At 42.2% G+C, this 26,113-nt stretch overlaps 1 protein-coding gene across 11 annotated transcripts in view; it reads right to left on the minus strand.

Moving 5' to 3' along the window:
• Positions 1–959: 959 nt before the first annotated feature.
• Positions 960–26,113, minus strand: part of Znf438 (zinc finger protein 438) — a 195,023-nt gene continuing 169,869 nt past the window's right edge. For 8 of the 11 annotated variants that reach the window (XM_013515467.1, XM_005387202.2, XM_005387205.2 and 5 more), the window contains 4 exons: positions 15,287–15,370; positions 13,746–13,910; positions 4,347–6,189; positions 960–2,999 (listed from right to left, as the gene is read on the minus strand). In XM_013515467.1, the coding sequence (XP_013370921.1) occupies positions 2,384–2,999; positions 4,347–6,189; positions 13,746–13,910; positions 15,287–15,370 (2,708 nt within the window). In that variant the 3' untranslated portion in view covers positions 960–2,383. Of the gene's footprint in view, positions 3,000–4,346; positions 6,190–12,842; positions 12,886–13,745; positions 13,911–15,286; positions 15,371–26,113 lie in introns of those variants that run through there. The other 3 variants (XM_013515470.1, XM_005387209.2, XM_013515471.1) reach the window with 3 other exon arrangements.

Here is a 26,113-nt window from a genome sequence, read left to right on the forward strand (position 1 = left end):
ACTAACACTTCTACACCCAATGAAGGCAACGAGCAGCCCCAAGTTACACCATTCTCACCGAGGAAGCACTGCTCTAACTTTAAGGGCCAGAAACCCCTTGTCTTGGGAGGCACTGGGGCTGTACCCACTGTCAGGCAGGGAGATCTCAGAGAATCTGAGAGTACAAGTCTTGCATTTTCAATGACCCCTACTTCCACCTCCAGGCATCCAGTGAGGACTTCTGGACTCCAAATTTCCTTCTCTCTTAAAAACAGTTATCTCAGGGGGTGTGGTGTTGGTACACACCTTTAATCCCAGCACTTGGGAAAGCTGAGAAGGGTTGCAATTCCAAGCCCAGCCTGAGTGACTTAGCAAACTATGTCTCAAAACAGAAAAGAAAAAGGGATGGGATGTAGCTCAGAGTGAAGGCCCTGGGTTCAATTCCCAGTACAACAAACCGGGGATGTTGACCCTTCCACTCTTGTCTTGCCTGCCCCCACCTCAAGGATCCATGCCCTGATGAGTTGCATAAATTTAGCTAGGATTACTCTCTTACTAAGCCCAAACAAATTCTAGGAGGGGATCCAGCCAGAGCACTTAATCATGAGCTAATCATATCTCCTGCCTTCCTGTTTCTGTAACTCTGCTTCTTGCCTGAGACTGTCCAGACTCTTGCTGTACAACACGGTTAAATGCTGGTCATAGTTGGGTTTCTCCCCAACCAAGGGGAGGTCAGACTCTCCATGCCATGCTGGATGGGTGCTTTCTGCCTCATACTTACACCTCCACACACACCTAGATTCACTATTCTGCCCTTGGCCAGTTGGAGAGTATTTCTGAAATACTAAGTATCTGAGGACTGAGCAGTCTATAAATTTCAAATCAAGGTTTGAATTTAAGCTTCATGGTTTGAATTCAGGTAGTATTCTTGGTAGTTCTCATTCGGTAATGTCTCCAGGACCAAGAAACAAACACATAACTGCCCTGAATGGTACAGCTATTTTATTACAAACCTGCGATTCAAGAAATACAAACAGTGGTGGTCGGACGTTATCACTATACATTAAGGGAAAGTGTGATCCATCAATATACCATGAAAATTCAGAGGATTCTGAACTTTTTCTCAAGTTTATAAAATTTTGCAAAATACAGAAGATTGAGTTTTACCTTTTCTATTACTTCAACCACACTGTATCTGTGAACATTTGCTCTTAAAACCAGGCATTAAGCAGGGTGACTTAAGACCCACTGGCTTATCACATCGAATTTAGCTTTTCTTCTGCTGGCTAACTTCTTTTAGCACAGAAAAATGTTTGGCTCACGCCTGGGCCAAGGTTCAGCCCGAGGGACGGCCATGTGCATGGCGCTTTCACCCACAGGCAGGGGTTTTAGTGGGCCGGGTGAGCAGACTCCCGGCTCTCAGAAAATGACCCTGCAGACAGGCCAGCCACGCACTTCAAACGGCAACTTTTCCGATTCAAGGTAATTTTCCGGGAATTTAAAAGGCAATCGTTTACTCCCAACTTTCAAAGAGAACATGGCTTGAAAGCATAGTGGTATCTAAAATTGATCAGCCAGCAACAATCCTCTGAAGTGACTGCAGTGAAAGAATAGTCGAGACACCTACACATCTGGACTGAGCAATCTGGCTCACTTTCCAGGTCGTAAATTTTCTAACCCCAGAGACTATTTGAAAATAAGTTTCTACCAAGAAAGTGGATTTTTTTTTTCATGCTGAAGTATTAACATTTTTTTGTTATTTTGATATGGAACACTATAGCTATATGACTTGCCAAGAACTAATCTTCACTTAAGAAAAGAGAATTTAAGAGAAAAATTATAAAAAAAAATCTGTTTTAAAAACATAGATTTTAAATTATACTAAATGACAACCTTATTAAAGATTGTTTTGCAGCATATTCAAATAAACCAGAAAATGTAATAAATACCAACATTTACCATATAATTTGATGCTATGGCTATACTGAAATGGAATTGCCAGCTGGATGTAAGCAGAGGACATCTGAGGGAAAGGGCGCGCGCACACACACACATGCACACACACACGCACACACACTTTACTGAAAACTGTATTTGCAGAACAACCTATACTCTTCTACATTTCAATCTTCAATTCTGATCTTTTCATTTATTCTGAAATAAAATCTAAGATATTAAGAGTCAGTACACAGAACTTTAAGCTAAGACTGCATATGGTTAGAAAAATATGCACCCATGGCATATACTTTATTTTATAAGAAAATAAACCTATATACAAAAAGCACTTCTGTTCATTAATGTTCATCCTAACTTTTTCTGATTCATATAATTAAGCACCACCATAAACAAAGCTTTGAAAGAAAGGTGCTAGCAAAATTCTCTTCAGCCCCAGTTTGCCTGAGTTTCATTTGCCAGTTTCCCTGGAAATGTCTATCACTCCTTGGTTCGAGAACGTACTCAGAATATCCCAAAGCCTGGAGGGGTCCTCACAGTTGTGGTGGCTCTCCCAGTGAAGGAAGAGCTCCTCCTTCCTCCCCAGGGTCTGGGCACACAGCAGGCAGCTGAAGCCAGAATGAGACCAGAGGAAGACAGAGTGGGGGCTGCCACACTCTGGGCCCTGGCGGTCTTCCCTCAGCTCCTTTGTTTCCAGTTGGCCTCCTTCATTTTCCTTGAGTATTTCCACATCCTCCTCACGGTGAAAGGAAAGTTGTCTTTTCATCTTAGGAAGCACAAGAGAGTCTTCCTTAGAGGCACAAAGCTTCACCTGCTTTCTTCTCTCTGGATGCTGTTTCCAGTCGGGAATAGTGTGTTTGGCCAGTGCTTCCTGAGCCCCTCTGTGGCTGGGTGAGATTCCTTCTTGCAGCCTGCCCTGAATTTCCTCTCCATGAACATAAAGTAAATGAAACTTGATTTCAGCAAAAGACTGAGCAGTGATCTGACAACGGCCACATTTGATTTGTAACTTGACTTCATCTGCCTGGTTTAGAAGGAAATCTTCCTCGAAGGTTGACTTGCTTTCCCTGAAAAGGAAAAAAGAGTCTACATAAGATTTCATGGAAAAACACAACTGGGACTTGTGCCTTCAGGGATCTAAGCCATACCCCTCCGCAAAGTGGGAAGCATGGGTACACAGAGCCTGGGAAGGACTTCAGCAGCAGCCATGGTGGACACCTGCGGTCACTCCTGCTGGGGGCCATATACTTCTCAAGCAACCAGGGTCCCGCTGGAAAGTCTGTCCCTCCCTAGGAGAGCCACTTCTCTCTAGCCACCACAGGACAGGTCAGGCTATGTACTACACCAGCTGCTGTAGGATCATCTGGAAAGGTCTGAGGGGACTGTCCCCACCACCCACTGTTCCCTCCCTAATCTTGAGCACCTCCAAAGGCAAGTCTGGACATTTTACTTAAACATCAAAATCTAACTGTAGGAAAACAAGCAGGGAGAGGGATTTCCTTGTACACTGGTGAAAAGCACAGAAATGGGAAAGGGAACAGAAGTGCCTAAGAAAAAGAGAGAACCCTAGGAAGGTAAGAACAAAGATGTCAGGCACCTCTTATTTTTACTGAATAGGATAGAGCAAGTCAAAATTGAATAGAAAGTATTTCGAGCAACTGGGAAAATAAGAAACAAGAGGCAGAGAATCTGAAGTGTGAGAAAAGTTTTCTTCTCAGGTGCTGAGAGAATCCCCCTTGGTGTGGGGAAGGGGTACACACAGCCCACACTGAGGGTTCTGCTGGTCAAATGCCTAATTACTGCCAGCCTTCCAAATGATGAAGCTTAGTTGTTTATAATGCTAGAAAGCAGGCTCTGACTTAGGAAAAAATCAATCTGGCCCGATGGGAAAAATAGGGCCCATGCAGAGAGGGTTAGCTCTGGGCACCTGAGGTATGTATGTTCAGTGCAGTACGCGGCAGATGAGGCTGTTTAGATATAAATTCTATGCACAGGAATCTGGGGGAAATTACTTGTTTTTTTTTTTTTTTTTTTTTTTTGGTACCAGGAACTGAACTCACGACCTTGCGCTTGCCAGGCAGGCGCTTTTGCCGCTGAGCTAAATCCCCAGCCCCAAGGGGGGGGGGGAATTACTTGTACAGATTACCATGAAATATATACAATAATTCACTATTTTATTTTCAGATATAAAAATAATCTCTCACTGAATTGTCCCCAGAATACCTCCAACTGGCATTTATACCAATATATACAGGTTACAGTAATTAAAATAATGACTGACCAGAAACCAGAGAGAAATGAGATCACTCTTCACAGAACTGCAGGGAGTAAAACCTTCTTCCTGAATGTGAAATTTACCCCCTTCCCCAATGAAAACGGACCCTTGGCCAGGCTCCCTGCCTATCTGTACTCACTGCTGCAGAGCTGCCTCTCTCCCTGGGTCGCCGGTGCCCCTGTCTCTGCTCTTCAGCATGTCTTCCGGCTGCGGCTCACTAGGGGTGGGCTCTGTGCTGATCACAACCCTGTGCACTTCTTTCAGGTGGCCAAAATAGACCCGCACGTGGCCGAACACTTTTGCGCAGAACTCACAGCACACACGTTTCTTCAGACGGTTCTCACCATGATGGAGCCTCATGTGTGTGCTCAAGCTGCCGGAGCGTACGTAGGCCTTGCGGCAAAGACGACAACTGTAAGGCCGTCTGTCGGTGTGTGTGTTCATGTGGTCTCGAAGGTGCTGTTTGAACTGGAAGTGGTGGTTACAGACCTGACATCTGTGCCAAGGTTTCTTGACACCAGAAAATCCATTTCTGAACACAGAGTTGGGCTTGGGGGAAGGGCTGTCACTCTGCTTACAGCTGAGACACTTGGACGTGATGGACTTACTTAACAAGACGTCCTGCGCCAGGCTGCTGGTTGTCTGGGACGGCAGAGTGGCTGCAGGCGAGGCCAGGGAAGGCAAAGCAGACAGGACGATTATAGGTTTGGGCATAATGCTACGATATTTTTTCAAAGCCCCGGGTTTTTGGTCTTTGGATTCTTGGAGAGAGTTTTTTGCTTTCTCTTTGGCATCTCTGCATTTATTACTAATGCTTTTCTTCCTTTTTCCCTGAAATGCCAAAATGTCGTCTGGAACCTTTCGCTTTCTGCCTCTTCTCTTTGCTGCTCCAACATTCAGTTTTGTTTTGTGGGTGAGCTCTGTTTTGGTGACTGGACAAAAGGCACTTCCACAAAGAATCTGCTTTGGTACTGGTGGTACAGGTGCCTTGCTGGCCATTTTGGGGGCTGCACTGAAGCCTTCTATGACGGAGGCTCTCCTGTCACAGCCTGTCCTGTGCTCAGGTGAAGAAACGTCTGCAGTGTTCGTGTCTGACCCAGGCTTGCAGACGTCGGCTGCCTGCACTCTCGTGTAGGGTAAGATCGGCACTCTACCTTTGAGAACTGACGGGATCAGCTGAACCACACTGCCCAGAACGGCTGGCGATGAACTGCTCATGGCTTTTCCTTGATCTGCTTGTTCTTTAAGTTTTCCTCCAGCAACAGCAGAAGGTTCCCTATGCTCTTTCTTGCTTGTATGGTTTGCTCTCCCTGAACTGTCTGAGCGACTCCGCTTGGCAGAGGGCTGTGCTGGTGTGGACGGGGCTGCTGCGGCAAGAGGGTTCAGATCTCTGCAGCTGTTGGTCGCTGGAGGTGTCATGCTTCCACAGCCACCGTCCTCAGCCAGTGGGGCTGCGCTGGCCCTCACGGGGGCTTGGTCTGGTGCTGGCATCTGCCTGCACGGACTAGGTTTCTGTGGGAGTTCAGGATGGGCCGGCAGGGAAGGCGACATCTCACGGCACGTCTGGGTGTGGGCAAGAGACTTGCTGCAGCCACTTTCAGGAGAGCTCAGGCCAGGCTTCTTTCCTGGCCCTTTGGTACTTCGGAGGGGCTGGTATCGAGGAATAGGCAGTTTGAGGTTTTCAGGCATTCGGGGTTTCTGGACTGGCTGAGCTGAGGCAACAGGCGGCAAAGCAACAAGAGAAAACGTGCCCTCCTGGCCAGCCACCTGCATTAGCGCATAGTTCTGGGTGGGCACCCCCACTGGCTTGGGGCTCATGGAGGGCCCCAAAGTCCCCTGCTCAGAAAGCGATGGTGAGTGACATGGAAGCACTCTGGAGGTCAGGACTTTAGGTGCAAGTTTTGGTGCAATGGTCCTAAACTGACTCTTACTCTGCAAACTCTTCCCACTCTGTCCCGTTCCAGAGGAGATGTTTATGTCACCTGCAAGGACAACACAATATAAAAAGTGACTGGACAGTAGCTGTCCTGGTATGGACGGTTAAGTAAGTGTCTCATTTATTCTGCCTAGACCAGATCCTTGCTTACCTCCCGCCTTTCTGAGCAAATGCCTATGTCTTCAAGACCCAGATGGAAGGTCAGTTCCTACCCAGCTCCCCCGAAGATGGCTCTCCTGCTCTGCAGTTCCTAGCCCCTAGCATACCGCTGACCACTTTTCGTCATACTTTATGTGCTTGTGCCTGTATCGTCTGCTACACACACAGCTCCAGAGGGCTGGGACTCTGTCTTTCTCATCCCTGCGACCTGCATGTCTACCCTCTCCATTTACCCAGTTCTTCCCTAGCTACACAAGCCAGGGCAACTCTGCCTCCTTTTCTGATCTCATGAGCTGGGCCGTCTCTCCTCTGGTATATTCTGCTGTATATTCAATTTATGTTATACACATGCCCTGTTACATAAGCTTGATGAGAATGAAACCTGTATTTATTTATCTTGATATTATCCACTGTGTCTCTGGTATGGAACAAACATTTTTTGTATCCAATTCATTTTTTACTCCATTTCAGGATACATCATTTGACCCACTAGGAGTGCAATTTGTTTTACACTGTGGATGAATTCCAGACTGAACGCTAGCTTTGTTGCTGTTTCCCCATGTGACCTGTGAATTTCTTCTCACACCTGTCAAACTGTTTATGTGTGCTTTTGCAATTAAGTCACCAGTATTAAAAAAGCTGATGTGACGCCTTTAAAAATGTTGGACAAAACCAAAAAGATACAAAGTGATAGGTGAAGATGTAGAGGCTAAATAAAAAGTACATGAACTCTTCAAAAAGTACCTTCTAGGATACTAATAGGAACAATTTAAACTGATAGAATAACGTTCTATTCTCCCCAGATTTATTAGCTTGATCAAGGACCAATTACTACAACCAGAAGAGAACAATTAAGGAAACATTTCAGTGCCCTGCTCCTAAGGACTGAATCGTCTGTTTTATTCCCTGAGGTCTCCAGGTCACAAGGCCTGGCTGCAGAAAAGTTTCTCATTTCTAAGTACCTCATATTAATCAACCTTCACTCCAACTGACATTTACTAGGCTCCTATGTTACTCTAGAAATTGTCTCTTATAAGCCTAAAAGTCCTTTTCTGAAACTGCCGGGGCCACGCGTTTCAGAATTCCCACATTAAGATTTTAGCGAAGTAACAAGACGTACACAGCAAATGTTATGTAACACCCAGCAGAACTCGCAGGGCACCCACAATTAAACCTGCTGCCACTTCTACAGCAAAATGTGTGCCTTTTCACAACAAAGGAGTCAAATGAAGAGCTTCAAACTGTCTTATTTTGTTTTAGGTTTTGCCTTTGAAAGAGGTTGGTACCCAACTTCTAATGAAATTTTGTTTTCACAGTTTGCTAGGTCCTGGGGTTGTGCAAAAAGGATTGAAGAACTATTTTTCGGGGGGTTACTAAGAATATAAAAGCAGGAGGCTGACAATCTAGTGAAATAGTTAATTAAATTTCAAAATCAACCTTGACTTGATTGCCTAAGTTAATAAACTAATAATTTTACCTGCAAGTTATTTGTTTTAACAAAACTTCAATGCTCCAAATAAATCAGCAGCATTGTGGGAGTAAGTTCAAAAGTACTTTGAGCAACTTCTTTTGAGCAAGTGACCAGTGTCTGGTGAAGGCAAAGGGTGTTATTTCACATGACAACTTGCATTAAAGTAAGTAAAAGGACGAGTGCCACGGCCTGGGAAAATCAGACAAGGATAATTATGTCAATCAGTTGTTTTCTTTCTTAGTTTTGTCACTGTGAAGATCCCAGGTAAACTGATTGGTCAATCACTTCGTAACAATCACCTCAATGGTTGATCCCTTTGTGTTTTCTTCATTTATAATTTTAATTTTAAAGTTCTATTTTTACAACCTTTCATATTACTCTAACCTTCTCATCTTTTTGGAAGAAGTACTGAAATATATTGTAATTACGTATGTTAAAACAGGATGAAGAGAATTTTTCAGAAAGCCTAAAATTACTGATAGCTTCTGGTTACCTAGAGAAAGGCTTATTAAATAATCACAATAACAATCACAGTTGTCTTACAACATACAACAGATCCAGGGTGAAGAAGGGACAGAAAACATGTGCCATTTATATCCAGTTCTTAGCTGGGTAGGCAGCAAATGCTTATAGCCAGAAGATTTAGAAGGAAGGCTACTTTGTCTTCCGTCAGTCATAGACCCTCTTGGAACATGTGACAATATCTCATCACAAAACACATCACCCCGCCTGTCTGCTCACAAATGAGTCCAGTACACCTCTTCACCTCGCCTTAAAGGCCAAAGTCCTTGCAACAGCCCAAGGGCTCACACCGCGGGGCTCCCGGGCCTGAGCCGTTCATTTTGTCTGTTCCCCTGCAGCCAGAGGCCTTTCTGTTCTTCCTTAAATGTGCCGGCCAGGCACCCACCTCTCCAGTGCCTTTGTGCTTGCTGCTGCCGTTACCCAGAGCACTCCTCCCAGGGTAAACCCCAGTGTATGCTGCATCTTTCCTTCAAGCTTTTACTCAAATGGCCCCCTCCGAGATAGCTCTGCTCGGACCATTTTATTTAAAACTGTCCCATCCTTCTGAGCTCCTGCTCTGGCCCGATGTGGTCTGTCACCCGTGGTTTCGTATGTCAGAGTCTGCTTCCTATGGGAGGTGGTGGGTGGAAGGCTGTGGAGTCTTTAAGAGGCTGGGCCGCGTGGGAGGTCCTGGGGTCAGGAGTGCCCAGCCTCAGAAGGGACTGAGACAGTTTTGCTGGGAACCTGGAAGGCATATGAATCTTCAGGGTCTACAGAGTCCAGAATATGGCAGGGATGAGTAAGCATCTATGGAGTTTCTTAAGTGACAACGAAGTGACCAATGGTAGAAATAAAGAATTTACAAACTGAACCAAGCTGAATTTATACATTTCCAGAAAACAGAAAAAAAGGAAACAATTTAAAAATGACAACATTTCAAAATTTTGAAAATTGAAAAAGAAACAGATGTCTCTGGATCACTCCACCACCACTCCAATTTAACTCCATTCACTGCCAGAACAAGGACACAGGACAGCACCATGACAAAATCCCTTCACACGAAGGGGCCAGGTGAAGCCACTGGACTATCAGTTAGAGGACATAATAAAAGAGAACAGTAAATTCGTATAAACTGCAAGAGTCAACCAATCAAGCAGGCTCTGGAGAAGAAACTGCTTTAAGATAAAAACAGGCACATACCGAGGGCAGGTGGCAGATCAGCGTGAAGACAGGAGGGCATCTAGCTGTGCAAACACTGACATGAAGGATGGCAGAAGGAACAGGGAGCGGGAAATGCAGCTGCAACAAGCAGGCTCAAAGTTACCTCAAGGTCTCTAAGGACTGACGTCGGAAGGAACTTCCTTTCTCTCATTCCTTATGACCGAGTGTAAGAGCGGCACCTTAGGACAGTTTCGGTTTTTGAAATGAAACTCGATGTACTTTAAACGGACATACCAGCGGGGAGTGGGCCGATTATGAGATGTTATGAGCTAATCATGAGACAAGGTCAAGGGGCCTCACCTGAACCCCAAGAGGCACTCACAGGACAAGGAAGCCAGCTGTGGCTGGGAGCAAGGGAACTCCTGAAGGTGACTCTGCCCCGGCAGAGAGGACGCTGACCACGTGAGCAGTGCGGACAGCCTGAAACCCCAGAGGCCTACCCGACAGGGCGGCGCCCGCCACATGTACTCGGTTCTCCTCAGCTCCCTGAGAGGTGGAAGAACTGGACGCTGGGGCAGCAAAGCTTGTCAGCTGGCTCCTGGTCAAGGACTGCAGACTAGGGATAGTGTGTGGGATGAAAAGTAAGGCCTTACTGGGTAAATCTGGCGGGATCTGAGTTTGCTTGGCTGTGTCAGGACGTACACAAAGGTGAGCATCCTAGCAAGGTGGTGGAGTTGGATCCCATTTCCTGCATCCTTCAGGGAATGAAACTGGTGCACTCAGGGAAATGTAAGACAGCAAGAAGAGAGGAAGGCACAGGAATGTAAGGGGGGATCCCTAGGAATAACTTACCTGTCCATCAACAGGGAGCTAATGAAATAATCATACTACCATACAAGGTAATACTTTGCAGCAGTAAAAAGGAAGAATAAATTAGATATTCTCCAGGGTATGAGATTTGCAGTATGCTACCACTATGGACTAAAAAGCTGGAGGGACACCCACACAAACATATTCCTGCGTGTGTACAGAATAGTTCTGAAAGGAAACAAAGGAGCGAGTATCAGCAGTAGCCGCTGTGGGCTGGGGTGAGTGGGGGAACTGAGAAGTCGGATGGGACCAGCGCTTCTCTTCCCACTGAACACCCTCCAGAGGTGCCTGGGACAGGAGGTGCTCAGAAGTATCTGCTGAGTGATGAAAGGAAAATAAGCTCACTTATCATCTTTCGGGCTATTCATGATATGCATAAAGACTTTGTCGAGAGATACACACACAGAATGGCTCATGTCTTTTATTTTCCTTGACTACCTAAGGACAAGCACGCTAATGACCGGGGAGGTGATCTAGTCACTCACAGGCAGTGCATAACCCCCTCCTGAAGTTAAGCACTGAGAAGGACCAGAGCTCATTACCTCCCAAGGACAGCTGGAGTCCCGAGAGCTGTTCCTCCGAATATTTGGCTCTTTAGGGTGAGAAGGCAATCTGCAATAAAGGTCAGTTATGCTAGAATAACTACAGCTTTTTTTTAAAGTAGTTTGAACAATAGGGGGCCTCAGAGAAGATGAGAATGCAGTTAACTTTTTAAAACATCTAAAGTACTAAGAAAGTATGACTGTAGGAAATCTTTCTTGGCAATGCAGCTACAACAGGGTTTATTCCACTGCACATTCACCAGGCCATCACAGATGGTGTGAGCTAAAACCTCTCACCTGCACCTACTAAATTACAGATCTTACAGAACTGTGCACTAAATAATAAGAAGTAGAAATTTCCACTGACATTCATAATTTCTGGAAATCCTGTGAAATTACCCATAACAGAGTTAAAGAGACTCGCAGGACTCCCAGGTACTAAACATGGACTTTTATTAACTGAACATAAAAGACCCACTCAGTAAAATTAACTTTGCACAGTTTTCAATGAGCATATTTAATATTGGGATTTTAATTATGGGCTGTTTTAAATACGTGAAGCATAGTAAAGTAACTATTTTGAAAAGTTACATTTCCAGTTGGTGAGGAATTGATCCAACTGTGGATGAAAGGGAAACCGGGAGGTTCTGGGTCCTTATTAGGGTCTGGAGCAGCGATGGTGAACCTTTAGAAACTGAGCGCCAAACTGCAACCCGAAACCCACGGGGGGTTTATCGCAAAGTGCCAACGCTGCAATTAGACCTGAACACTGAGGTTTTAGTTTAGAAGAAACAACCCTATATTAACATCTTCCTTTGTCTTAAACGAAATCACAGTTACAGCTTTCAATGATACAAATAGCCCACTGCGGCACACGGGCCGTAAGTTCACCACCACTGGTCCAGAGGATGTGCTAGGCTCCTGACCGGCTCCTCACTCAGACTCTGCAAGAAAGTGTTATTGTTCCTCCCTTTTAAAGATTAAGAAGAGTGAGGCGTGAGGAAGTACAGTTCAGCATGTGAGGTCTATAAACCAGATGGGTCCCACTGCAATCTGAAGCAATGACCTTCCTCTCCTTCATTCTCCTCTCAAAGGGGGCAAGTTATACACGAGGTCATCTTAATCCCAAAGTACACTATTTCTGAATTCTAAAGAGAAACAAATCAAAATAGAAATGTCTTCATATTCAAAAATTTATATTGTCATTCAGTGACACTTTCACCCAGAAAGCCCAACTATTAGAGGGCTACTGGAAAACTAAGTCATTTGAAAGTAAAAGCCCGTTTCCAGGGACTCTGACAAATCCAGAAAGGCTGCTGGACACCAGAGAGTGTGCAGTACACGCCCTCTTCCGTCTCCAGAGACTGGCTCTAACGGACACTCTCTGCATGTCTGAGGAGCAGAGTGAAGATGGACGGCTGCAGAGCCAGCTGCCCAGTCTACCCCAGCTTATCAAACTCTTCCACAACACATCTGCACGATGAATAGACGAGCATGACTGCTACAACCCACGCCCTTTCTGATTTTCACTGGCAGAATCAAGTCCTGCTATGTTGCCTCAAACAGAATTTTCCCGCTCACCTCGCCCTTGGTTTGGGCAAAGTTCCACTGCATCTGCTGGGGCCCACGCGCCTACTGCTGAGCCTGTTCGGAGGGAGCAGCAAAGAGCAGGGCACGTCCCTGGTCTGAAATGAGGGCCCTGGATACGGGCGTAGAGCGAAAGTGCTGTCAAAGCTACCGGTAGAGAGCCAACAATTTTAGGTACTGTTTAGGTTTTAAGTTTATTAAACTGAAAAACCTTGTTTTCAATTTTATTTGTTGGCATGTCTATTCTTCCCACTTGGTTTTCAAATAATAAATTTCAACAGGGGCTCAAATTATTTGCCAAGATGGTCTCTGGTTAAAACAAATATGGTAAAGCCTTGGAGAGGGCTGGGATAACAGAGGTGTCTCATAACACAAGGAGCTCAACTTCACTTCGCTGGTAAAACTCACCCATCATTTAGCCATTGCCTCCTGTCCTCCTCGCAGTCCAGGGGCTGCAACAATAGGTAGGGCCAGTAAGAGTTACTGCAGGCTGACCTAGCAGCATGCACTGCAAAACACGCCAGACTAGGCACAAGTGTACTTCTGTTCAAGGACGTAAGATGCCAAATATCCTATCTGGTCTTCACTCGGGGCTCCTGGAGTCATCGCATCTCAGCCACTACATTTCAGGAAACTTGAGGCAATACCAAGGAAATAAGCACATTTCCAGATGGAAATCTTGCATCCTGAGTCTAGTTTTCTTCATTCTCCTTGGCACACCTGTCCTGCTCTGCTGAATTATGTTCCCAGCAACTCCTTCCCTCCCCTTAATGGCACCAGTAGCCAGCAGGCGCCCTGCACAGAGCACAGGCCTCGGAGAACTGTCTGGCAACAGCAGCTCAGTCATCGCTCTTAAAGAAAATGGCTTCTTTTCTGACCAGCTGAATTTCTTCACCTACAGTTCCTTCAACATTATCCCAATGATAAGTTGTATTTTATGTGCAGGGACTGTACTTTACAGACACCATCTCTTTTGATCCCCACAACACCCTGAGTGGGGAATTATTGTCATGTCCATTTTATAGATAAAGATTTTCAAGCTGGTCAGCAGCAGTGCTAGACTCAGACCCTTGCCCACTTGACAGAACGGGCTCTTTCCCCGCTCACAGACTGCAAGCCTCCACGCACAGCTGTGGCCACCATCACGGCCTCCCACGGAACCACGGTGGGGTCTGGGGCTCAGAGTTGGTTTCAGTGCTAGCTCTGCAGGTACTTCTCAAGTCACTCTCTGTGCCTACATGTCTCCCACGAAGTAGGGACAGTACTGGTGTACCGGAGATCACGTCTGGATTAAAGGAGGACAGTACGCACAAAGGCGGCAGAGTAGTTCCCACCATGTCAGATGCTCAGTAGACATCAGCTTTCCATTTTCTCTTAAGCATGAAATTTCTGACATTTTTGCGGGAATAAAAGGCAGAGAATTTGCGTGCTCATCATATGGAAATAGTTTCAAATCTTTAAACCAATGCCTCTTTCCTGAAAGGTAAACGAAGAAAAGGGAGAAGTGGCTATTCTTTGTTAATAATGATCTCAGTAAAACTATTTTTTCCTCTTTCGCTGATGACACCCACTTTGGTCGCTCAAGGATCTCTGACATCTGATCCATCCCACCAGGATCTCTTACTCTCTGTCATCTCCCACCCTCTGGAAGTCATTTGAGTGTTACTGGATTAACAGTTCAGTGTGAATGAGTTAACATGTGTGCATCTGAAAGAGACGTTTTGTGGGGGCTCTCCCAGGTTTTGCTTACACTGGGTAGTGGTGAAGCCAACTCTTGGTCTTAAAGCTAGCAGGTAAGAAAGCAGCTACAGTCCTCTAGTCTGCACTCAGAGCTCAGGGCGGCTCAGAGCTCAGGGCGGCTCAGAGCTCAGGGCGGCTCAGAGCTCAGAGCTCTGGGAAGGACAGCACCTGGAGTGGGGACTGGGACACCAGCCACATCTCTGGAGGACAGTGGCTGCAATGGCCATAGGGTTCCTCAATTTAGGAGTACAAATACATGTGCCCTCACAGGTGGGAGGGGACAGGGCAACCTCAGTTTTGAAGGCACTTGTCGGGTTAGCATTTGCTGACTATATCATTAAGAAATAAATTTAACATCACTAGAGTACAGAAAGAAAAGTTAGGGCACCAAAGAGGAATCATTATAGTCCATAAAGCTGAATACATCAGGTATGTAAATATATCATGAAGCAAGAAGAAACTGATCTTCTTTATGAAGAATTTAAAAGCAATTACCTATAACATTAATGACAAGAAGAGAAAAAATTGTACCATGTAGTTAAATTCAAGTAACAATTCTTTTAAGGCTACATAATGTTCTAAACGAAAAGTAATTTTAAAAGTTACATCATTTAAAATACATTTTAATAATTTTCAGTTTCAGCTAGCTTCATTTTTACCTTGATTAAGCCCTATTTATCAGTTCTTATTTTTCAAAGGAACTGTTCTTGATTTCAAGTGCTTTTGATGAAAACAGTTGAAAACTATATGAAACGTTTTTTTGCTTTTAACACATTTAGGATGATAAAGTTTTTCATCTTTTTGAAAAATAATCTGTAGCACACTCGAAGTTTCATTCATTATTATGTAACCGTCAAGTTGGCACCCTTCCCATCTAAGTGACTGAATAACATGAGAAGCCAAGGAGAAGCCAGTGGTCTCCCAAGGACAACAAGCAAGACAAATGGAAACTTCTGCAACGTTAAACCCCATTCTCATTATTCTTTTTGTTACGTTACTGGATTGCTAGCCTTCAGTTGAGTCAGAGTTGAAGTCTAGACCTCGATAACTGAACTTCAACAAGGTAAAGGCAGCAGATCACTTGTCTACCACCTGCTCCCCATAACGAGTACCTGTGCACACCGTCTTCCCAGGAGAGTCCAGCGCTTGCTGAGGCCGCTGCTTCTCACCAGGACTGGTGGGCGTGGAGACACTGCCTGCAACAGAGCTTCCATGAGTGGCAAGCAATCTTCCACCAACCACGGAAAAGTGGGCCCCTTCTTTTCAGATCTAACATCATAATAACATCTCCACAGCAGCTGCAGTTGTTAAGTTTCCAGCAGTTTCTTGTGACAAGATGACAATTAGTGAAGAAAATATTTTTGTTGTTGGGATAAACAGAAAGGTAAAGTTTCAACATTCAAATGTACAGCCAGTTAAAACTACTAAACTTGGACACAAGCAGAAGGCTGGGAGTTTTTCGACTTTGATCAAAACCTGATTATGAAGCTGAAGTGGTTAAGCTCGCAACTTTGCAACAGTATTTTTAAAAGCAAGGGACTGGAGCCATGAAGATATTTTTACATTGTAATTTCAAAAGTAGGTTTACTTCATATAAAGTAGTGCATTCTTCTGAAGAATTTAAAAGCGAATTACCACTCCTATCCATAGGGGTGATGTAACGGAACTAGGGGTGTAATCCAGGGGTCTAGAGCTTGCCCAGCACATGCCAGGTGAGAATTCAATCTCTAGAAATACAAAAACAAGAAAAGAGAAAATCCTGCTTTATAGTATAGTTTTACAGACGCTTTATTTTTCTTGTGATTTATCTTCAACTCACATTGATTCACAATGTTTCTTTGCAGCAGGTTTTCTATATTTCAGCTTTTCTATCAATAATTCACGATTTATAAGTACAAATGTACTTCATTCACTGCCAGGCCTCGGTCCCTAGGCCAGCATCTGGTAGTTGCATGATACAGAATTTATTCACTAAACGAGTCAACTATTCACCCCTCCACACTATTGTTTGCTTTCTCCTATGGTGGTGAACCTATGGTATGTGTCCCGCAGCGGGCACGCAGGACCTTCTCTGTTGGCATGTGGGCCAAACTGCCCCAGCAGCAGAGCAGCAGGTAACAGTCGTTTTATCTAAACTAAAACCTCAGTGTTCAGCTTTAATTGCAGTACTGGCATTTTAAGTAGATTTTGGGTTGCAGTTTGGGCACTCAGTCTCCAAAAGAGTTCGTCATCACTGTCCTACGGTTTTGCTGAACACACATACACACAAAGCAAAGCAAAGCAAAGCAAAGCAAAGCAGTAGCGTCCTTGCACTCTATCTCCTATTCTAGCTACAACCCTGTCTCCTTTCCCCTGAGAAAATGTGTTCTTAGTTGTGTACACAGGTGTATGTATTCCCTGTCTCCACTTACTGATGTCTATTCTTCCCTCAAGCCTCTAGAGCCCTTAACTTCCATTATGAAGTACTAAGATGCTACTCAGTCAGGAGTCAGATGGGTGCTTAGCCTATTATCTCACTGGACTCTTCACTAATATTTTGATATTAACATTTCCAGCGTATGGATCTGGAAAAATGAACATTTCTTGCAAGTTCACAAAGCTCATCAGAGCTAAATTTGAACTCAGATCTTTGGCACGAAAGCTGCTCTCCCTTTCTTCTAAACACACTGACTTAGTAAGGTGTTTTGCGATTTATCTCCTTATATGCCAGTCTCCTTCAGTGGCTGGTAAATGCCACAGAATCCGACTCAATGTTAAGAAAATGAAGATGCAATTGGGAGTGCAACGTTTGGGGAACGACAGCTTTTGTGTCCTAAGAGGAATCCGCAGCGTGGCTGTGGAGAGGTGCTAACCACACCAGCACTGAGCCATCGGTAAGGCCCTGACCCTGGAAGGCCAGCCTGGGAGACAGGTGGTTTTCTTGCCCAGCTTCCGGGAAGCCGATCAGGCTGACACCAGAATGCTACTTTTAAAAGCAAAAATAAATAAGCTCCCTGACATTTTAAAGCACTGACAAAGTCGTGGTTTATTTTTCTGACGGGCAGAAATAAAAAAAAATCACTGAGGTCTTTTATAATTTAAAAAATAATATACATTTCTTAAATATTTCCTAACCCAATATCACCTGCTTTAAATACAGAGAACACTGAAAAACATCAAGACTGGAAGAAAAATGCTAAAAGGATTTCAAAATTCCTCATGTGGCAAGTCCTGTACTTTATATGTATCTTTTGATGGGGGGAATTTTCTTTCTGGGGTGGAGAGAGGGCTCCTTCCAAAACAAAAAGACAAATGACGTTATACGTAAGATAGGGGCCATGGTGTGTCTTCGATTCTCCCATTTACTACCAGAGTGAGTCCTCACAAGGTAATAACCTTTAATCCATTCTGCAGTTATGGTACATGCACGACTGTCCCACTGTGCGGCCCGGTACTGTTGGTGGTACAAATGGATCTAATCACTTTTACTGGTCTTTTCACGAATAAAACTAAATCAGAGCCACCCAGCAGCAAGGAATACAAGTTACGGCCCCACCATGGACATATTAATTCTTATGACTTGGCTTCCTCCTTTCAGCAAGAGGTGATTAGACTAGATCAGTGTTTCTAAAAGTACATTCTGCAGAATTTGGGGAGGGGCCCAATATACTTTTTATATTAATATTGAGATTCCATTTGCCTTTTTAGCTGTGTTGACATCTGTGTGCGTTGTAGTGACGGGGCAGAGGAGATGCAGGTTAAACAGATTAAACAATACAATACTTGAAAAATATTTTAAAAATATATAATGCTTCAGCAATTTATTTTACTTAATTTGAATAGATATTCATGGAACATCTCATAAATTATGCTCAAATTGATGACACATACTTCTTTCCAATTTTAGGAAATGTTATCACAAGATTTTCTTTGTGGTATAACTTGCAAATAACAGAGAACCTTCTTAAAAGCATTTAGAAAAACATTCAAAATCATTATAAATTATTTTATCAAAACCAAAATAATTCTAAGTTGCTCACTTTCATGTAAGTTGAACACTGAGTTTCTCTAAACATTTTTAGGATTTCAATGCTAATTAAAGACAAGAAAAATATGTTGACCATTAAAAGCATTATTAAATTTATGGATTTCTACTCCTATTAATATTGCACCTTTAAAACAAAACTGCCAACCCTACATTTTTTGCTTGCATAACATCCTAAACATTCCTGTCAAACAACTTGGTTTTTTATTCCCACTCAATTCATCACACCAACCATCTGCATAAATAAAGATGTAAGCATCTGCTGTATGGCAAATGGTCTCAGGGGCAGATGTTTCCATCCTAGTCTCCTGTCACTGGGGCTGGATACATTATTTGAACAGATGTACACAATCTGAAAGTGTTGTGTCCCACAGTGAAATGTCTCCAACTGCTTTCTATCAAAGTACATAAATGCTATTTGCACCTGCATTTATGTTAACAATATAAAGGCAGCAGGGGTTCCGACAAAGTGAAATGTGATGCTATGAAATATATTTACATGGGTAATTGGAATTTCTGAGAAACTATGCTGCCAAATAGTCACAGTGACACCGATACATGCCCCTGTAAACTGTCTGACCAGCAACCACTTTTTAAGTACTAGCGGTCATTTCACACAAAAAATTACAATCTGAATTAACTAATAAGAATATTTTAAATCTAATATTTCATCCCAAAATAAAATAACTTAGGACAGTCCACTTGATAAGTTTTAGTTTCCATTCTGCTTTACAAGGCTATTCCTATAGGTAGGTGTGTTTCCCATTTATTCTTCTGTCAACAGCATACAGTACTAATAACACACAGTGGTATTTTGCAGAAGTTATTACATCGGAAAGTTCCAATTTCCAACATTAAGGAGTTAACCAAAACCATCTTGAAAATGTCAATTTGTACTTGGTCTGCAGCATGAAATGGTACCAAAAGTCCAAGCACAGCAGTTACACCACTTGTTAAGATCAAAATGTTTCCATATGAATTTCACATATTCGGAAACACAGTATCTTGGTAATACATGAAGAACAATTTTCCCCTCAGTAATAAGGTCACAAAGCAATGCTAGCCATTGAAGCAAAGCATCAGATTACAGTGGTTCTCCTTGCTACTGTGCATTACATGTGAAGGCTGAAGAGCCAAAGAACTTAACAACTGGTTTTCTTTGTAGCTTTTACTAAGCCAAGAAGCCATGGTCATTTTCAATAACACATGTACTATTTTGTTAATCTGAAATGTATAATAACAACTAATACTCAAAATCATTATATCTGAGTTAATGTTACCCAACATAATTTATATTCTGCAAATCATCCTGAAAGTTTTGTTTTCAAGAAGGGTGCATATATACTCATATAGCCTTGATTTTCTTAACTCAAATATGCTCTATTTGCAAATTTGGCTATTGCTAAAACTTACTATAACTCCAAATCCAATACTCAGGGTGTTTTCATGGTCATTCATGGACTGTACAGAGCAGAGACAAATCTGAGCAGCCGGCACACACCAGTTCCAGCTGAGGTCAAATGAGGTGGAACTCTGGTTTCTTGCTGGCTTTAACTCTCACACTGTCAATAAAACAGTCCTTTGCATGTTCACTTAGTGCCATGTTTTTTGATTTTTGTGCTTTCTCTTGTGATCTCACCTCTCAGAATGGCCTTCAAGAACAGTGCTGAAGTGTTATCTGTTGTTCCAAGGCACAAAATGTCTATGATGTGCATATGCAGAAGATATGTGCGTGAGATGACCTCTGCTCAGGCACACGCTATGTGTTGAGTTCAATGTTAACGAATCAGCAGTGCACATCCAATTACATGTCTTTTAGCAGAAATGATGCATGAAACAAGACTATGTATCGACTCTTGCCAAGAATACTGCCAAGAGTGCCAAGGGGCCTACTTGCGGCTTGTGTCTAGATGCACCCCCAAAGCCTCATGTGGTCACACGTTTAAGATGTGTGTGGGTGTGAAACTGACAAAGCATGGACTTTGTTTGTTTTAAAATTTATTTATTTTCTTTTATTTTAAAGAGTAAAAGAAGGATAACATAGTAATGGGGGGGTTACCAAATTACAGACAAAGTGGTAGGAAATTATCAATGGTTATTGTTTTACATATTGTTATCTACAAGGTAGTTTCTCAGGAAAACAAATAGACAAATAATAGTGAGTTACAGACAAAAGAGGTAGGAGATTGTCAATAGTTGTTGTACTATACTTTGGTATCTTCAAAGTGGCTTCTAAAGAAAATAAATAGAGCTATACATGAGTGACCAATTGAAAAATCATTAACTACTCTCAATGGTTGTTGTAGGAAACACATAGTAATAAACATGCATCCATTTGCAAAATAGCATGGGAACAACACAAACATTACAGAGTTATGGAGAGATTAGTAGGAAAATATCAGTGGCTGATATATGGTGGTATCTTCAAAGAGGTTTCTTAGGAAGACAGAGATACGCAAGAAGGATCTAACAAGTAGTTACAGCCTAAGGGTTGTGAAAAATAGCGGATTACCTCCTCACCAGTGATTCCTTTCACTGAGGTGTGACGGCTGGAAGGAAGGCCAGGATTGAAAAGAAGGACTGAGAGAATTGCACCTGTGTTTAGCAATAGGCTGTTTTCTTTTTCCTCCATAGTTATGATTACCCAGGGCTCCTCCATGGAGATGACAGTCTGGCCAGAGGAAGAAGGCAGACCATGCCCCAAGCCCCCTCATTCCTGTTGGACTAACTGGTAGCATGGGTCTGAGCTCTGGGGCCTCCGCTTCAGAGGGCAGACCGATCTCCAGTGGTCACCTCTGCATTCAGGGCATGGCCCAGGGGGCCTCTTAGGGCAGTTCCTCTTGTGGCACAAAGCATGGACTTGTGATGGCTAATTTTGACTGTCAGTCTGGTTGTCTTGAGAGACACCTAGGGGATAAGTAAAGCACACTTCTGGATACGTCAGGGTAGCCTGCAGTGGTGTGATCTTGGGGATTATGCCTGGTCCCAAAGCCCTTCTCTAGCTCTTACCCTATTTTCTGGCTGTCATGAAGTGAGCAACTTTACCATGTCCTTCTGCCATGATGTTTCTTCATTGCCACCAGCTGACCATGAACTGAAACCTATGAAACTGTGAGCCAAAATAAGCCTGTCCTTATTTCAGGAAAGGAACATCAGGCATTTTGTCCCAGTAACTGAAAACCACTAATACAATCCCTTTGGAACAATGTTGCAGCATCTACCAATTCAGAATGTTCCAGAAACTTTACTCAGTATAGCTACTGCAAGTAACAGGAACTGACTGTACCTACTCTCACTCAACTCCCACAGGTCTGAACTGAACAGATGAAAGAACTGAGGCCCACTGACTTAGCCAGGATCAGAGCCTCAGAGCACAGTGACTGGAACTGAGCTGCGCAGCTTAGCTTTGTTTTACCAGACTGAGAGAAGAGGGGTGAGATGCAGGAGGAAGGACAGAAACCTAGGAAGGTGTCTTAAAAGAATAGCTTTCATAACATCTGAACAGAAGTGAAACTATGGTTAGATAACAACATAATAAACTAATTTTAGGTTAAGTCCTCATAAAAGTAAATGCCTGCTCGGAAAGGCAGGCCGGGGTCCCTAACTGGAGCAGCTGTACGAGGGCAGAGCTTAGTTAGGTTTCACTTTTCATCCTTTGTGCTTTGCTTATTGGCTCTTCAAAGGTTATAAATATTTATTAAGAGGCCCTCTGCTTCCACTGACCTCGGGACTCCAGTTTGGTGTTTCATTTAAAAACAAAAAAGATTAAAACACTTTCACAGCATCTGACATGACATAAAAAATGTGGCTTTTCATATGAGAAACTAAAAAAAGTATGTAAATAAATAAAGTGCAAAACAGAAGATAGAGAAATAGGAAGTAGGGAGATCTTTTTCAAATGGATGAGGGAGTAAGAGATGGAGGGAGGGGGCAAGAGGAGAGGAGGGGAGGGAAGGGGATGGAAAGAAAAAGAATTAAGATGTATAATGTGCACGTTCCAACTCCCCATGATGAATGTAATCACTGTGGATGGCAAACATGTAGTAATAAAAAATTTAAAAGTGAGAGTTTAAAGCATGCATATCATAATTTAATATGTATTTGAAACTCATTGCACGTCAGTGATTTAAGCCCTGATAAATATAGAGAACTCATCAGGAACTTTAAAAAAGACCTAACTGATACTAAGAGTCCAAAATAAAATATTTTTCCCCAAATGTTTTAAGATGTAAATACCAACTAGTACCCCAAATGTTCCTTGCTTGAGTTCTAAAATGTTATATTTGCTAACACCAAAGTGCTTATGTTTGGTAAGATATAGCAATATACTTTTATAAGATATAAAATATATTTATTGGCTGTGTCATAACTATTTTTAAATTATTTTACTGAATCAGAAAATCCAGGCTTTTTAAAAAATAAGATCCAAATATGAATTCACAAGACAGATAGTATGACTGTGGCTTTGCATTAAATAATTCACAGGTTTTGAAGACTATTAAGTAGTTGTATAGCATATTAACTAAACACAGTGTCTCTGGAGGGGTCCCCTGCCTCAGAGCAGCTATTCTTATCACACCCCCACTTGATATTATTCTCATTAAGTAGAAACAACTCTCAAAATATGGAAACTACATTTCAGCAATACAAATGTTGCTGCAGTGCTGACACAACTTTGGAGGACCTACATAAGAGGATCTTTCTATCTGTAGATTTGCCTAAAGAATTACAAAACTAAACCACAAAACTGCAAACAACTAAGAATTCCCATAATAGATCCTGAATGAGACTTCAGTGAAGTATCTTTCCTGACCAATGAACAGTCCGACTTGTTTTAAGCAACTATGTAGGGACTTGATATGTATCCTGCTCTATCCAAAGTGCAATTTTCAATCTTCAGTTAGCATACAGTCACTGTGATCTGCTTAGTACATAAAAACATAAGTTGTCCCTGTCACAGAATCATTTGGTGATGTTGCTCACCAGTACAGAAGGGTGAGCATTTCTTACAATTTGATTTCTTGATGATGGCCATCCTTTCTGGGGCAAGATGTAATCTCAGTGTTGTTTTAATTGGCATTTCTCTAATGACCGGTGATGTGAGCATTTCTTCATGTATTTACTGGCCATTTATATTTCTGTGAAGTGTCTATTCATTTCACTTGCCCATTTCCTCCATTTTTTTTTTTTTTTCATTTTTTTTCCAGTACCAGGAAATGAACTCACGACCTTGCACTTGCCAGGCAGGCGCTGTGCCGCTGAGCTAAATCCCCAGCCCCAAACTTGCCCGTTTCTTGATTGGATCCTTCATTGGGGGGGGGTGCTCTAATATTTTAAAAATATCTGATTTTTGGGGGGGTTCTAATAGTTCTTTATATATTCTACGTATTAGTCCCCTGTTGGAGGAATAGTTGGCAAAGTTTTTTTTCTCATTTTGTAGGTTTTCTTTTCACTCTGCTGGTGGTTTCTTTTGCTGTGCAGATGACTTTTAACTTGATATGATCCCATTTGTTGATTTGTTTGGGACTGTGATACCTCTCGTATTGCTCGTATTACCCAGAACTGCTTTTGCTATTCTGGGGCTCTTCTGGGTCCCTATAATTTTAGGACTGTTTCTCAAGTTCTGTGAAGAATATTGTTGGTATATGGATTGGTAGACATTAAATGTGTATATGAATTTTAGAAGTATGGCCATTTTGACTGCATTGGTTCGGCCTATCCAGGAACAGGGGCTATCTTTCCATTTTCTGATGTCCAATTTGATGTTCTTTTACAGAGTACTGTTGTTTTCATTGTAGAGGTCTTTTACTTTTTAGCTTAACTCCTAAGTATTTGATTTTTCATGATGATATTGTGAATAGTATTTCTTCCATGTGTACAGAAACACTGTTGGTTTATGTGGATTGATACTATATCCTGCTATACATTACTAAGTTTGGAGTTAATTCCAAAAGTTTTAATGGATTTTTTTAGTCTGCTATGTAGAAATCATGTCATCTGCAAATAATGATAATTTGACTTTTTTCTTTTCTAGACATATCCCTTTAATTTATTTTTCTTGCTTAACTGCTGTTGTTAATGCTTTAAATGCTATGTTGAATAGCAGTAGTGACAGTGGACACCTTTATTTTGTTCCTGATTTTAGAGGGGAAGAGTTTAGTTTTTCTCCTTTTAATATGGTGACGGCAATAGGTTTGTCATAAATGCTTTTATCAGATTGAATTAAGGTCTTTCTACACCTATTTTATTTGGGAGTTTTTATCATGAATGGATGTTCAATCTTGTCAGTGGCCTTTTCTGCATGTATACAGATGATCACGTGATTTTAATTCTTGGTTCTGTTACTATGACATATTACATTTACTGACTGACATATGTTGAACTATCCTTGAATCTCTGGGATGATAACCTTTCTGATGACTTGCTTCATTCTGTTTGCCAGTATCTTCCTGAGGATATCTATATCACAGACATGAAAGAGATTAAACTATACTTTTCCTTTTGGTTGTATTCTTATTGGGCTTTGGAATTAGGATAATGGTAGCTTCCAGGAATGACTGGGAGTGTGTCTTCTTTTTCAATTTCATTAAAGAGATTGAAGAGTACTGGTGTTACACCTTCTCTAAAGTGGGGGCAGAATTTTGGAGTGAATATGTCTGGACCTGAGCTTTTCTTAGTTTGGTAGGTTTTTTTAAAAATTACTATTACCACTTCAATCTCATTGGATTAATCAAGGTTTTTGTATCACCTTGCTTCAGTTTTGGTAACTCATATGTAGCTCGGAATCTGTCCATTTCTTCTGCATTCTCTAAGGTACTAGCATACAGATTTGCAAAGCAGTTGTTAATAATATTTTTGATTGTGTTAATGTCCCCTATGATTTTACCGTTTTCATTTCTAAGTACATTGATGTAGGTCTTTTCCATCCTTTGTGGGGTTATTTGGCTAAAGGTCTGTCTCTTGTTTATTCTTTTGAAGATCCAATTCTTTGATTCATTATTTGCATTGCTCTGTTCTAAAAAAAAATTTCGTTTCATTGATTTCTGCCCTGATCTGTATAACTTCCTTCCTTGTACTAGCTTGGAGTTTGGATTCTTGTTTTTCTGGGACCCTGAGGGACATCATCAGGTTATGTACCTTGGCGCACTCTGATTTGCAAGGTGGATGTTCACAGCTACAAACTCCCCTCTTAGGACTGACTACTGCTTTCACTCTACCCAAAAGTGCTGGTGTGTCGCACTGGTGTTATTGTGCAGTTGTACAAACTGTTGTATATCTTTCTTGATTTCTTCTGTGACCCATGCTTCATTTAGAAGTGTACTGGTTAGTTTCCATGGTTTTTGCATGTTTCTGTGTTTTCTTCTGCTGTTGATTTCTTGTTTCATGGTACAATTACCTAATAATATCCATGGTATAGTTTCAATTCCTTTACATTTAGTTAACCTTACTTTATTGGGTCTCTATTTTGGAGAAAGTTCCATGTGCTGTTGAGAACAGTATGTATTCTGATATTGTTCTTGTTGAGTAGAAAAATCCGGATACATCATTAGATCCATTTGTTCAACTCCAATATTTCTCTGTTGATTTTTGTCTACTTGGTCTATTTGTGTTAGTGGGGTACTGAGGTCCCTGCTATAACTGTGTTTTCATTTGGTCTTTTATGTTTAGTAGTACTCATTTTATAAAGCTGGGTGAGCTGTTTGGTGTATATATTATCTTAAAAAAGATAAAATTATCTTTAAAAAGATAATTATTATCTTCTTGTTAGACTATTCTCTTAACAATACCTTCTCTCCCCAAAAGTGAGACTTAGCTGGAAAATAATCAGCCTTGAAAATTAGCAATTGCCAGGGATATAGCTCAGTGGCACAGTGCCTGCCTGGCAAGTGTGAGGTTGTGAGTTCAATTCCTGGTA

The sequence above is a fragment of the Chinchilla lanigera genome, unplaced genomic scaffold, assembly GCF_000276665.1.
Source record: "Chinchilla lanigera isolate Chin_1 unplaced genomic scaffold, ChiLan1.0 scaffold00028, whole genome shotgun sequence".
In the NCBI taxonomy this organism is placed as follows: Eukaryota; Metazoa; Chordata; class Mammalia; order Rodentia; family Chinchillidae; genus Chinchilla; species Chinchilla lanigera.